This window comes from Macaca nemestrina, chromosome 20, assembly GCF_043159975.1.
Source record: "Macaca nemestrina isolate mMacNem1 chromosome 20, mMacNem.hap1, whole genome shotgun sequence".
Classification (NCBI taxonomy): domain Eukaryota; kingdom Metazoa; phylum Chordata; class Mammalia; order Primates; family Cercopithecidae; genus Macaca; species Macaca nemestrina.
Genome location: NC_092144.1, coordinates 12062477 through 12077478, shown reverse-complemented (window position 1 = coordinate 12077478; position 15002 = coordinate 12062477). Strand labels below are relative to the sequence as shown.

General features: G+C 58.6%; 1 protein-coding gene across 1 annotated transcript; it reads right to left on the bottom strand.

Annotated features, from left to right (window-relative positions):
• Positions 1 to 2974: 2974 nt before the first annotated feature.
• Positions 2975 to 4808, bottom strand: LOC105466033 (JunB proto-oncogene, AP-1 transcription factor subunit). Its single transcript, XM_011714896.3, has one exon. The coding sequence runs from the start codon at positions 4509 to 4511 to the stop codon at positions 3468 to 3470; it is 1044 nt and encodes a 347-aa protein (XP_011713198.1). The 5' UTR covers positions 4512 to 4808; the 3' UTR covers positions 2975 to 3467.
• Between the last annotated feature and the right edge of the window lie 10194 nt (positions 4809 to 15002).

Genomic DNA, 15002 nt, shown 5'->3' with positions numbered 1-15002 from the left:
CCAGAAATCTGGCCATACAAGGCAGCGCCCACATTTTGTCACCAGCCAGCCCGGGTTCAAATACCATTTAAGAGCTGTGATCGTCTCTGGGTCTCTTCAACAGTAAAATAGGACTGCAAACCCAGATCACTATGCACGTGGTAAAAGTTGTAGGTGATGAGTTATGTGAAGCTGGGGGCCGAGACCCCTGTGTGGGGACCAGTTCCTAGTTCCTAAGATGGCTTCCTCGAGCCGGAAGGAACCCAGCCCAGTCTAGTCTTATGGGGAAGAGGGTGGGGACCCAGTCTTAAGAGCAGAACCAAGAATGAGAGCCTGAGCTACGTGCAGAGTGCAGAGTCCCTGCTGTGAGCTCTGCCCCACCCCAGGCTGGAAAGATTGCCTGTCTGCCCCTGGGGTGGGAGGGTGGCAGTTAGGCTAGGAGGCAGGTATTAGCAGCAAGGCAGGGTTCCCAGGGGTGCAGTTTAATATTGTGTGCGTTCAGGCAAGTAGTTTTGTTACTCTATGCCCCAATTTCCTCCTACAGAACAGGGCTAATATGCTCATTTAATCCATGGATCCACTATTAATGCTGGTACCCACCTAATACCCTCTAAGGGTCACTCATCGCCCTTGGAATTTAATCTACACTCCTCCCCAAGGCCCCTGCTCAGTCTCCCTAAATATCTGCCCTGTTGTGGTTCACTCAAATTACAGACACGCTGGCTTCCTGCTGTTCTTTCACAGGCTCACCTGGCTACAAAAATTTTGCCATTTAAGAGCTGCTCTCAGCTGAGCGGGATGGCTCACACTGGTAATCCCAGCACTTTGGGAGACCAAGGCAGGCGGATCACCTGAGGTCAGGGGTTTGAGACCAGCCTGGCCAACATGATTAAACCCTCTCTACTAAAAATATAAAAATAAAAATTAGCCTGGCATGATGATGCACACCTGTAGACCCAGCTACTTGGGAGGCTGAGGCAGGAGAATCGCTTGAATCCTGTGGGTGGAGGTTGCAGTAAACTGAAATCGAGCCACTGCACTCCAGCCTGGGTGACAGAGGGAGACTCCATCTCAAAAACAAACAAACAAACAAAACCTGTTACCTCTGATGCTGTTATTACCCAGGATTTTCTCAGGACCCCACTTCTTCAAATCTGTTGAAAAGTCACAGCCACGCACGATGGCTCACACCTGTAATCCTAGCACTTTGGAGGCCGAGGCTGGCAGATGACCTCAGGTCAAGAGTTCAAGACCAGCCTGGCAAACGTGCCAAAACCCCGTCTCTACTAAAGATACAAAATTAGCCGGGCATGGTGGCAGGCACCTATAATCCCAGCTACTTGGGAGGCTAAGGTAGGAGAATTGCTTGAACCCAAAAGGCAGAGGTTGCAGTGAGCCAAGAGCACACCACTGCACTCCAGTCTGGGTGACAGAGCAAGAATCTGTCTCAAAAAAAAAAAAAGAAAAAGAAAAAGTCACTGAGAGACAAGCCCGGTGGCTCACGCCTGGAATCCCAGTGCTTTGAAAGGCCAAGGCAGGAGGACTGCTTGACCCAGGAGTTCCAGACCAGCCAGGGCAACATAGCAGACCCCATCTCTACAAAAGTAAACAAAATTAGCCAGGCACAGTGGTGTGTGCCTGTACTAGCTAGTTGGGAAGCTGAAGTGGGAGGAACTGCTTGAGCACAGAAGGTCTAGGCTGCAGTTAGCTATGATTGCACCACTGCACTCCAACCTGGGCAACAGGGCAAGACCGGTCTCTAAAACACAAAAAAGAAAAAGTCGCCCCGTTAAAGGTCCATGTTCCCACTCCATTTTACAAAGCAACTTTCCTCTCTGCCCCATCACTGCCACCTTGACCTGTGTGTGTGTGTGTGTGTGTGTGTGTGGTTTTTTTTTTTTCCCTCTTACTAGCGCTTACCACCACCTCTGAAGAACCATGCTTGCTTGTTTATTTATTGTCTTGTCTGGAGGGGTCCAGGCTGTGTCTCCAGGGTCTAGTTGTTCTAGGTATTGCACAAATGAATTGATGAAGTGTCTGTTCCACTCACCTTACTGCCTGTCTAGTTTCTCTACCTGTTTTTCTCCACTGCTCTGGGGGCTTACAGCCCCGAAGCCGGCCAGACTCCCTCCAGGCGTGCCAGCAGCACCCGCACCGGCACCCCCACCCCCAAGTGTCCCAGCTGCGCGGGAGGGAGCCCAGCGCGAGGGCGGTGGCGGCGCCCAGCGGCCCGAGCAGCCGCCCCGGCAGGACCAGACCTGGCAGTCGCCCCGCTCCTGGCCTGGCACCCGGGAGGGGAAGCTGGCAGGCGGGCGCCGCCCTTCCTGGCGGGGGTGGGGGTAGAGGGGAGGGTGTCGGCAAAGCCGCCGAAGCAGCAGCAACCCTCTGCCCCGGTCAGGTCAGACGGAGGGGGCGTGGGCGCGGCGGGGCCCAGGCGCCAGTGTCTTGAAGGTAGCACAGAGGTGGCTCCCGGGGCCCAGGAGCGCTGCCCGCCCACCGCGGGCCCTCTGGACCCAGGCCTGGGGCTTTCCGTGCCCGGGCAGCCGCCTGCCCGGGAAAATCCCGGCCCCCTTCCCGGCGCTGCGGCCCTGCCCGGCAGAGCGGGGGAGGGGATTCCCGGAATCTGCCCAGAGACCGCGGTCGCGTCACTGGGCAGAATCGGTCCTTGTATGGGCAGCGCTTCCGCTGCGTCAGCGGGGAAAGCCCCGGCGCGCACTGCTGGGCGGGGCCGCGCCTGCGCGCTCCGCGTCTCGCCCCCAGCGCCCTGCCTTCAGCTACTGTGTCCCTGGACTGTGTCCCGCGCCCCAACCATCCAACCCTGGAGATCTGGGGACGCGGGAAGGGTGGGACTCCCGGGTTGGGACCACAAGATGCCTGCGCAGAGCCGACGAGGGGGACACATACAGGACCGAGCCACCAACAGCACTGAGCTGGGGGCACACCAGTGCTTTTTTTTCCCTCCGCCCTCCCAGCTTGGAAAAAAAGACAACAGAAATTAATAAAGAACAAATTTTTTTTTACTTAAATAGATTCAATAAAAAGAACAAACACACACACAAACACAAACACGTCTTAAAATAAACTCTTTAGAGACTAAGTGCGTGTTTCTTTTCCACAGTACGTTGCAGAGAGGGGAGGGCAGGGGGCGGGGGTCCCCTTCCCAATGTCCCCGCGGGCTTGAGTACCGGGCGGCGGGGCCAGCTCCGCCGCGATCGCCCCCTCCTCCCCTCCCTGTTAAATACACAAATATATTATATTCAATATGAATCGAGTCTGTTTCCAGCAGAAAAAAAACATACAAAAAAATGTGGAAGGGGGGGCTTGTAAACGTCGAGGTGGAAGGACTGGGCGCAGGGCGGGAGTTCAGTGTGGTTTGCGGCGCCCCCAGGTCCCAGGGTGGGTGCCCACCGCCTGCTCCCTGGACCCCAGTGGGAGACGTGCGCCCAGCCGTCCAAGCGAGGGGGTGTCCGTAAGGGGACAGGGGGCGCTCAGAAGGCGTGTCCCTTGACCCCAAGCAGCAGCTGACAGCCGTTGCTGACGTGGGTCATGACCTTCTGTTTGAGCTGGGCCACCTGCTCCCGGAGGAGGCCGGCGGTACTCGACAGCCCCGCGTTCTCGGCCTTGAGCGTCTTCACCTTGTCCTCCAGGCGCGCGATGCGCTCCAGCTTCCGCTTCCGGCACTTGGTGGCCGCCAGCCGGTTCCGCAGCCGCTTGCGCTCCACTTTGATGCGCTCTTGGTCTTCCATGTTGATGGGGGACACCGGCGGCGTGGCGTCCCGGCTGCGCGCCTCCGGCACGGTCTGCGGTTCCTCCTTAAAGGTGGAGGCGCTGCGGCCCAAGCCCAGCTGCGCCGGGTGGCCACCGGCGAAGGGTGGCGCGTGTGGGAGGTAGCTGATGGTGGCCGTCGGGTATGAGCTCCCGGTCCCGACGGCAGCCCCGGCGCCTCCCGAGGACGCAGAGGCTGGGGAGTAGCTGCTGAGGTTGGTGTAAACGGGAGGTGGCTCCGGGCCGGCGTAGACGCCCCCGGGCCCAGCCGGGGGCCCCCCGCTAGCGCCCAGGGACACGTTGGGGGGTGTCACGTGGTTCATCTTGTGCAGATCGTCCAGGGCTTTGACAAAGCCGTCGGCGAAGCCCTCCTGCTCCTCGGTGACGCCGCCCCCTGCGCCCCCCGCACCTCCACCGCTGCCACCCCCGCGGGGGTAAAAGTACTGTCCCGGGGGTGTAGGCGTCGTCGTGATCACGCCGTTGCTGTTGGGGACGATCAGGCGTTCCAGCTCCGAAGAGGCGAGCTTGAGAGACGCGCCGGTGTCCGAGCCCTGACCAGAAAAGTAGCTGCCGCCACCGCCGCCCTCTGGGCCGGGTCCCCGAGCCCCAGGCGCTTTGAGACTCCGGTAGGGGTCGGCCAGGTTGACCGCCAGGCTCGGTTTCAGGAGTTTGTAGTCGTGTAGAGAGAGGCCACCAGGGGCCCGGCCGTATCCCGTAGCTGTGTATGAGTCGTCGTGGTAGAAGGGCTGTTCCATTTTAGTGCACATCCGGGCGGCCCAGGCGGTCTGGGGAGGGTCCCTGCGGGGCCGCCCCGGGCCTCGCTGCAGCGAGCGGCGAGCTCTCCGCTGCGGTGGCCGGACTGGGTGCCTGGTCGCGCGTTCTCGGGGGCTGGCGCGGGCGGGGAGCAGCCAGCCGGCAGCTGTGCGCAAAAGATCTGTCAGGCTTCCCGAGCCCCCGTCGCCTTCTCCGGCGCGATAGCTTTCCTGGCGTCGTTTCCCCCAGCTCCCAGCTGCCTGCTGGCTCCGAAGCTGGCCTGGCCGCTCTCAAGGTCCCAGCCGCTCAGCCTGAGCCACACGCCTTTATACCGCGCTAGTCAGCCACGGAAGTGCGCTCCGATTGGCCGTCGCCGAAGCCGGGCCCCCGCGCCCCCCTCTTCGAGCGTGGGGAAGGGGAGGAGGCGGCTCGCGTCACTGTCAGGAAGCGCGTGTCCTTGTAAACAGCGGCCACGGGCCGGGTGGCTCGGCGGGCCTGCAGGGGGAGGGGCTCAAAGGACCCCGGGGTACGCATGGAAGGAGGCCTGGGGGCCCAGGCTCATGAGTGAGGGGTTTCAGGGAGGAGGATGATTTCATTGAAGTCCACTGGGACAAATACCAGGACCTGGTACGCAGCAAGTAGGGTGAGGATCTCAGGGTGTGCGAAGAAACCCCTGAGGTACCCAGAATACGAGAGGGGTAGGACAATTCATTGGGAGACCCCAAAAAGCAGGAATGAGGGTTAAGCACGGTAAATCGGGAGGGGTAAGGAGACACCTGACCCAGGAATTGACTGGGGGTCCCGAGCATAGAAGGATGCGGGACTGGAATTTTCACAGGATGGAGGAGGGGAGAGATCAAAAGGGGTGAGTGGGCGGAGCTGCACGACCCATTAAATTGAAAGAAATGAGTAGGGTCCAGGAGCCCATGGGAAGGTCTGAGGGCTCTCCCGTAATTGGGAAGGAGGAATTAGGGGAAATCTAGGTATGCAGAAAGCGAGTAAGCGTCCTGCGGTACACTGAGGCAGGTAAAATATGCAGGGTAGAAGATGGAGACAAGTCTGCCAGAAACTGGTGACCACTGGGGTCATCTGCGAAGCCCGGATGAAGGAGAGAGTCAGAAGGGTCCGGACACATCTTCGGAGCAGAGAAGACAATAAGAGGGTACTCAGTTGACATGCGAGGAGGGGGCTTTGAGGGTCCTGCGCACCAGGACTGCTGGATCTTCCACGACTGGTGCTCCCCCTCGTGGGTAACCTCCTAGGCATCTGTATTCTCTGTCCCCCATCCTAAAACTCTCCCCTATTGACCCTGGGCTTTGCCCGACACCGTGTCGGCTCCTGGAGCCTGGACCCAGCCCGACGGCTGGGGCGCGGTCGCCCAACCCCACTCCCTTCCTTAGAAACAGGCTGGGGAAAGAGCGCCGAGGCAGGAAGTGTGGCAACAGCCCCGGGGGAAGGAGCCCGGCCCTGTCTCCGTCACTTGGATCCTACGGGACCGTGCGCCCCGCCCTGGGTCCCGCCGCATCCTGCGCCTCGGAAGAGGAACCTGGGCGTGCGAGCCCCCGCGGAGGCCCGGGTGCGTGGAGCCTGCCCAGCCGCGGAAGCCTCCAGCCACCATCCTCTCCCCTCAAGCAATGGTTCCGCCCGCGGCGCCTGCAGGGGACCGCGGAGGCAGGCAACACGGGACTGTTCCATTGGCCCGACGGCGGGGGACGCAGTCGAGGAGCGGGGCCTGGTCGCCATGGCAACAGGCGGGAGTCCGCAGGCAGGACTGAGGGCGGGGCGGCCCCCGGAGTGTCTCCCCGCCGCCCATATTAGGGCACAGGAAGAGGTGGGACCAGCGCTGTCCTGGGGCCCAGAGCCAGAAGTGGGGAGCCCGAGTATCTGCCAGGACCCAGGGCGCGCCTGGGCCCCCGGACTGCTAGTCCCGACCAGCCCCGACCGCCGCCCCCGGGGCCCCCACGGCCGCCTGGCCCAGCCCCGCCCCGCCCCGCCGCTCTGGGGCTGCGTCCTGCCAGGCCGGGCATGGCCCAACCCAGCCCGGCAGGTCCCCGCCTGCCCGCGGGCCTGGGTCGGACTTCGCCCCCGGCCCGACGGGGCGCGGAGAGGGCGGGCCGATGCCTCGAGGCGCCCCCGGCGCCTGGGCGGGCTGGAACGGCGGCTGCCTCCTCCCTCGGGTGGGGTGCCCTTCCCTTCTGCCAGGAGGTCTGGGGCTCCTTCCCCAACACCCCGCACTCACTCATGTGGGTCAGGGGCCCCACTCTCGTTTGAGTCTGCGGGTCCCATCCATCCATCATCCAGAATACCTAGAGGGAGCCCCCCCTCCTTCCCTAGAGTGGCTCCTTCATCTGAGGGCTTCCCTCCCCCAGTCAGAGAAGACCTGAAAATCTAAGGGGATAATATAAGGGAACCCAGAGCCCCTTCCCGGGGAAGGGCTGCGGCGAGGTGCAGATGGTGAGGCTTCCAGTTAGACTTAAGGTGGGACTTCCGAGCAGTTTGTGTGTGAACCCACTAGACCAAGAGGTGAGAAGCCTAGTCTCTCTCTCTCTCAGCTTCCCAGGCCTCTGTCTTCTGGAGGATGAAGAGAGCCTGTCTCTTCTTTAGGGTAGAAAGAGGCTAAGGGATAGGGGTTAAACAGCCTTTCTGGGGCAGCCTAGATCTCACCAAGTGTGGGAAAGAGAAGGAAAACGAAAGAGGCGAAAAAGAAACTGAGCTATGTGGGGGCAGGGGGAAGTCCAGCAGTGCAGTGGCCTTGCTGGAGGAAGGTCCCAGCAGAAGCTGGGGGCGCCCCGTCCTTGGAGGGTCCCTGTGACCCCTAAATGCCCCCTCCCTTCTTCCCCTTGCTTGAATGGCTCCCCTCCCCCGCCCTAGGCTCAAGGGAGATTCCGGAGGCCTGTGAGTCTGGCAGGCACGCTGCCAGGCCTGTGTCTCCCGCCCAGGCTAATAACTGCAGCTGACATCTGGCTGGGCCTGTGGGGGCACAGTGGGCAGCGTTGGGGGGTTGGGTAGGGCAGGCCAGAGGGCAGCACCTTGGGAAGCTAACCTGCAGGTCCCACAAGACAGGAGGCCACGGTAATTCAGCCCCGGCCAGGGCTGAGGCTGGCCATGCCAGAGGGGAGTTCTAGAGAGAGGTGAGACCATCCCAGAGAGTCCATCCCAGGAGGAGGGCAAGGAAGAGTGGGTGTATGGGGGCAGGGGGTCAGGGCAGGGAGAGATGCCCAGAGAGACAAATGGGTTCAAGGTTAGCGTCATGCAGACAGACAGTAACACTCAGAGACACTTAAGACAGACAGGCTGAAAATAATAACAATTATTTTAATAGCCAACACTTATAAGGCTCTTACTGTGGGCTAGGCACCCTTCTAAGTGGTTAACATAAAATAAGTCATCGACTGCTTCCAACAATCCAGCAAAATGCATGTTATTTGTATCCCCATTTAACAGATGAGAAACTGAAGCACAGGAGATTAAGGAACTTGTCTGGTGTCCAACAGCTATAAGCACTAGAGTTGAGATGCAATCCAAGCTGTCTAGCTTCAGAGCATTAGCCACTATATTGTGGATAATGACAACCAGAGAAGCATGTATGCAGTACCAGCTGCAGGCCATCTCATGAAAGGTCTCTTTTTTTTGGTGTTTTGTTTGTTTTTTGAGACAGAGTCTTGCTCTGTCACCCAGGCTGGAGTGCAATGGCGTGATCTTGGCTCACTGCAACCTCCGCCTCCTGGGTTCAAGCGATTCTCCTGCCTCAGCCTCCTGAGTAGCCGGGATTACAGGCGCATGTCACCATGCCCAGCTAATTTTTGTATCTTTAGTACAGAAGGGGTTTCACCATATTGGTCAGGCTGGTCTCCAACTCCTGATCTTGTGATCTGCCAGCCTGAGCCTCCCAAAGTGCTAAGATTATAGGCGTGAGCCACCACGCCCGGCCCTTTTTTTGTTTTTTTTTTTTTAAAGAGAACATCACTTTGGCCAAGTGCGGTGGCTCATGTCTATAATCTCAGCACTTTGGGAGGCCAAGGCTGGAGGATCACTTGAGCCCAGGAGTTTTTGTTTGTTTGTTTGTTTTCTTTTGTTTTTTTGAGACGGAATATCACTCTGTCGCCCAGGGTGGAGTGCAGTGGCACAATATCAGCTCACTGCAACCTCCACCTCCCAGGTTCAAGCGATTCTTCCGCCTCAGCCTCCCGAGTAGAGTAGCTGGGATTACAGGCACATGCCACCACGCCCAGCTAATTTTTTGTATTTTTAGTAGAGATGGAGTTTCACCATGTTGGCCAAGCCGGTCTCGAACTCCTGACCTGAAGTTATCTGCCCGCCTCAGCCTCCCAAAGTGCTGGGATTACAGGCATGATCCACCTCGCCCAGCCTTAGCCCAGAAATTTTTAAGGGCAGCCTGGGGAACACAGCAAGACCCCCATCTCTACAAAAAAATGTAAAAATTAGCTGGGGTCAGTGGGGTGTGCCTGTAGTCCTAACTACTCTGAAGGCTGAGGCAGGAGGATCCCATGAGCCATGATCTTGACACTGGACTCCAGCCTGGGCAACAAAGCAAGACCATCTCACTCTGTTGCTCAGGCTAGAGTTCAGCTACATAATCATAACTCACTGCAGCCTTGAACTCCTGGGCAAAAGCGATCCTCCTGCCTCAGCCTCCAGAGTAACTGGGACTACAAGCACAACACACCTGGCTAAGGTTTTTTTTTAAATATATTTTATCGAGACAGGGTCTCATTCTGTTGCCTAGGCTGGTCTGGAACTCCTGGCCTCAAGGGATCCTCCCACCTGGGCCTCCCAAAGTGCTGGGATTACAGGTGTGAGCCATCGCACCCCGCTGAGGGTCTCCTTTTATTGGGGGAGAAATGTGGTCGGGCACAGAGAGAGGGGCACGGGTCTCTGTGGACAGGCCAGCATGTGGGAGTAGGGTCCCTCCAAGCACTCTGCATGGGTGTTTGAGCAGGGGGTGGAGATTGGACCAGACGGGGAGGGCGGGAGCCCAGCCAAGCTGGTACAGCCGGTTCCAGGCCTCTGCCAGTGTCACCCTTGTGGCCTGGGCACCACCCCCTCAAGCCGCCCCACTGGCGCCAGGCCGGCCCCATGAGGAGGGTGGGAGGACAGCCCCCTCCCCGCCTGGCCTGAGCGCCCAGACTGGCAGCTGGGTACTGCCCAGGCCCTGGGCTCCAGACCAGCACCTGGCTAAGAAGCCGGTGCACAGGCTTCCCCAATGCCCCAGGGCCTGGGGCCTAGGGCACAGGATAAGGAGGAAGTTCACCCACCCCCACCCACAAGTGTCTTCGGGGCTTTTGGTCTTGGCACAAGGGACTTCTCCTTCTTATAAATAGCCTGGTGACCCCCCTCCCTGCTGGCCCCACTGACCGGTGGGGCCCTCACTAGGAAACTGGGCCGGGGGCTGCCTGTGAGTCAGCCAGTGGGCAGGCCAGGGCGAGAACCCACAAGTCGCAGCACACAGCACCCAGCCTCCCTCCCGTGTCCCTGCCCCTGGGTGTGGATCTGAGGCCCAGCAGGAACCCTCCCCGAGGAACTCCTGGCCTACCAGCAGCCTCCCTCTCCCACCTCTGTGGTTTGGGGGGTCCCTCAACCCCTCTCCTGGAGAGGAAGCTGCTGGATTTTCTTGGAAGCAGGAAGGAGAGTCTCTCTCTTTCTCCCAGGCTGACATGGTTGGGCATGAGGGGAGTTTCCTAGGAAGCTGCTTCCGTCCCTGCCACTGCTGGTGAAGCCTTGGGGGACCTGGGCATCACCAAGACCCTGGGTGACCTCTTTATAGCAGGCCCCCACCCCAGCAGAAGCAGAGGCTGCTGAGCTAGGCCTCCTAGGGGAAGTGGCAAAAGCAAAGAGGGAGGGAAGTGGGGGTGATGTTTGGAGAGAGGAAGTGCCAGGATCTCTGTGGGGCAGAGACAGACTGGGGTGTCCAGTGCCCCCACAGAACCTTGGCAAGGTCCAGGGGGCAAGCATGTGGCTGGCCTATAGGATGCGTGTGAGAGTGTGTGCTGGTCCAACCCTGACACCCAGGCCTGAGAGACAGGAGGAGCCCTCTGCCTGCTTCTGTGCCCAGCCCTGGATGCAAACGTCTATGTGGGACCTAGCTGTGTAGAGGTCTATTCGGTCTATTCTGCTCTGTGTGTGTGTGAACTCTATGGGATGGGTTGCACGTAGCCTAGATGTATGTAAGTGTAGATTGCTTCAGAGTTCCTATGGCTAACCTGTGTCTGTGTGTATGTGTGTGTGTGTGGTCTGTGGCTGGTCTGTATGTGTGTACACAATCTGTAGTGTGTGTGTGAGTGAGTGTGTAAAAGAGGTCTGTGGCTGGTCTGTATATATGTGTGTATATGACCTGTAACTGGTGTGTATGTGTGTGTGTGTCTGTGAAAAAGATGTCTATGGCTGGTATGTGTGTATACGATCTGTAATGTGCGTGTGTGTGTGTGTGTGTGTATGTGTGAAAAAGAGGTCTGTGGTTGGTTTGTGTTTGGTTGGTGCGTGTGTGGTCTCTGTGTGTGAGGTCTGTGGCTTGTTTCCATGTGTGTGTTCCATGGCTGATCTGTATCTTGTCTGTTACTGATCTCCATGTGTATGCGTGCGCATGTGTGTGTGCAAGCAGGTTTTGTCAGGGTCTCTCTGTGCCGATGTGTTTATGAATGTCCCACTGTGGCCTGTCTGTGCCTCTCTGCACTGGGTGTGACTGTCTGGCCAGACCATGTCTGTGAATGTGTCAGTCTGTCTGCCCAAATCTGCCCAATCTGTTGCCAGGTTCCACATGTGTGTGTTCCTGGTGAGATGGTGTGTACCTCTAAGGCTTCGGCTTTGTGTCCCTTGGAGCATCTCTGATGTGTGTGCAACAGTAGTGGGCCAGGGTGCCAGGGACTCTCTGCCATACTATGAACACATCTTCTCTGTCCCTAGGTTTGTTTGTCTCTCGTCTTGTCTCTGTCTTCTGAGTTGGGGATCTGGTGTGTGTGTGTGTGTGTGTTGCCTTCTCTTGCGTGTCAGAATCTGACAGTGCATGCCTGTGTCTGTATTCTTCTCTCGTGTGGCTCTCGGGGTGCTGCTGCCAAAGGTGATTGTCTCTCCTATCAGCATGCACATGTTGCCTGCTTGTCTCACATATACTTCACTCTGTGTCTGTCTTGCCCCTGTGTTTCTAGCCTGTTGTGTTTGTTTGCATGTGTGTCACACACCATTGTGTCTGCCTTGCTGTGTGCCTCTCACCTGAATGTCAGTCTGTGTGTGTGTCAATCATGCTTATGTGCTGGATTGATTTATCCCCACCACATATGGCCTGCCTGCATATTTTTGACCTGTGGATGCGTTCACGTGTTTGACGGTGTGCATCTCTTGCTTGAGGGTCTTGTCTGTCACTGTGTCCGTGTGTGACAGTCATTGCTGGATCATCTTGCCCAGCTGTATGTCTGACCCTGTCTGTGTGTCCCTGGCTGGCAGTCTCTCTGTGGCCAAGGTGACAGGGGTTTGTGTGTCTGGACTGGCTCTCCTGGGGTGACTGTGTCTGTGTACATTCCTACAGCCCCCCACCCGCCCCCTGTCTGGTAACCCTGGGCCATGTTTACTCTGCCCCCAGTCGATGTCTGCCCTGCCCCGGGAGGGGCTGACCCTCCTCCGTCTGTCCAGCCAGCAGTCCACAGGATGTTCCCGAGACACAGTCTCCATCCGACGTCCCCTCCCTCGGGCCACCCGCGGGTCAGGACCCAGGCGTCCAGGGCGGCGGGGGTGGGGCTGCAGCGTGGGGGGGCCCTGTCAGGGCACTGGAATGAGGGTGGGGGGCGGGGAGGTGACGGGCCCAACAGGTTGTGCCTCATTCCTGCCCCGCCTCTCACTTCCTGGGTGCCTGCCTCGGGCAGGGGGTGGACAAGATGAACCCCATGGCCTTAGAGTGCCTGGGTGGGGCATGGCCTGCCTGGCAAGGGCTCGCTTCTGCTGGGCACCCTGACACCCAGACCTGAGAAACAGGAGGAGCCCTCTCCTGGCTCCTGTGCCCAACCCTGGATGCAGAGTGTCCCATCTATTATTCACCTAATCCCCACAACAACCCAATAAGCTGGACATAATGATCCCTCATTTTCAGATGGGGAAACTGAGGTCCAAGCAGCAATGAAAGCAGAGACAGGATTTGAACCCAGCTCTATATGCTACCCAAGACCCCCAGCCAGCTCACCAAGCGCCTTCCTCCCCTTTCTAAAATGGTACATGTGGGGTAGAGTATGCACCCAGGCCCCCAGGAGGCCAGGCTCGAGGGGGGCGCCGCTTGCTCTGAGTCAAAATGGGCCCCTGGATGAAATGAATAAGAAAACGGCTTTAACCGTTTCATCGCCGCGACGGGCTCTGCCAAAACTTCCTGTGGGCTGGGAGGAGGGGTTGGGGGCTGGGTTCCCGGAGGTTTGCAGGGGTGGGGGTGGGGGGTCTACCTATTCAGAGGCGGGGTGAGGGGGGAGCGCCTCTGGCCTGCTAAGGGGAGTAGCTGTCACTTGGATGCTCGCTGGTGGGGGAGGCCTTCCCCGCGGAGAGTGAAGTCCCCAGAACTTGGTTCTTGGCCCCCCTGTCTGGAGGGGTCCCAGACTCCGCAGCCCCCTCCCCAGGGGCCTGAGTCACACACGGGGAAAGCCAGGAGGGGTGAGTCACGGGGGCGGAGAAGCCGGAGCGAGGCCAGCTGCGGCCAGGGGACCCCCGGGCTGGCCTGAGTCACGCACGCCCGGGCCACGCTGACCCCAGCCCCCTTCTCCCGGGATCACGAGCGGGAAACGAATTGTCGGTAGACTAGGCAGCTGGAGGAAAAGCAGGATGGCTGGGCGGGGAGAGGAAACACGCGCCTGGCTGCGCGGGAAGCTCTGGTTCCCATGGCAACTGGAGGGGTCTCAGCTCCATGGGAAGGGTCCCTCCCCCAACAGGGACTGCCCTCCCGTCGGGCGCTGGGGAAGCCCCCGCGCCCTTGGTCGAGGGGCCAGAAGTTTCGGATCGGGCAGGAAGGGGTTAACGGCGGCCCCCTCCCGAGTTTCACCGGCGCCCCACAGTCCCTGCCGGGGCGGGGCTGGTCCTGCCCCGCGCTCCTCCGCTCGCCCAGCCCACGCCACCGCCCACGCACGCGCGCACGCAGCCAGTGCAGAGCTCCCGCCCTCCCCCCTCCCCGTGCTCGCACGCACGACCGCGTCGGGTTCCACGCACGCAGCGACCCCCGTCGTGTCTCACGTCACGCACGACGCACGCGCCCCCGCAACGCGGGGAGGGCGCCCTCCCGGAGGAGAACGGCGCGGGCGGGAGGCCCCCTGCGCACATCACTGCGTCCGCGCAGCCTGCTGTCCTTTGTGACTTTGACTCCCACTTCCCGCCCCCTACACACAAGGTCACAAACAAACTCCCCGACCCACAGTGTCACACGGACGCAGGATACACCTGCCACATCTTGGCACCAACCCTCTCTAGTCCAGCCAGCCTCACAGCGAACACGGACACACGTGGATGGAGACGCAGACAATCACGCAGGCACGTCAGTCACATAGCGTTTGTGATAGGGACGCAAAACAGAGCCATATTCATACACAGGCAGGTGGCAGATACATCCTGATAAAGCAACCCCATCCAGCAAAGTAGGACGGGCGCAGTGGCTCAGGCCTGTAATCTCAGCATTTTGGAAGGCCAAGGCCAGAGGATTGCTTGAGGCCAGGAGTTCAAGAACAGTCTGGGCAACATAGCAAGACCCCTGTCTCCACAAAAAGATTTTTTCTTAATTAACTGGGCATGGTGGTGCATGCCTATAGTCGTGTCTATAGTCCCAAGTATGTGGGGGTTGAGGTAAGAGGATCACTTGAGGCCAGGAATTCAACTCTGCACTGAGCCATGATCGTGCCACTGCACTCCAGCCTGGGCAACAGAGGAGACCCTGTCTCAAAAACAAAGAAAGAAAAACCAGGAACAGGGAGGGACATAGTCTTGGACACCAGGGCTTGGTTTGTCACACAGCCACACCTCTTCCATGGAGATTGTGGTGGCACAGAGATACATATAGACACATAGGGTGGTCATGCCATCACGTGACTCTTGTTATCACAAGTAGGGGGCACCAAATGGGATACAGTCACAGAGACAAGGCCACGTACAGGGACACTCAGAATATCAAGTGGACATGGACAAACCAAGGACACTCATGACAGGGTCACACAATCTCAGACTACGAAGACAAAAGTAGGACATGGTCACAGACACACAAGGTAAAGCTATATTGAGGCACTGATTGTCTTACTTTGATGTCTTATTTTCATGACCTCACTTCTCACACAAAGAATGACACAGATATAGACCCAAAGTGAGGTCCCATATAGACGTATATAGTAGACACAGACACACAACACATGAAGATGCAATTGGAGTGAGAGAGCCCTACCCAAACTCTGCCTGGACCATACAGAGATACACAGGGGCACACACTAGAGGTTCCCTAGTCACCCTAAAATCTGGATGGGTTTTTCTGGTTGTTGTTG

Excerpts from the sequence above, each read along its gene's own strand:
- LOC105466033 (XM_011714896.3), bottom strand. The coding sequence starts at position 4,511 with ATGTGCACTAAAATGGAACAGCCCTTCTACCACGACGACTCATACACA.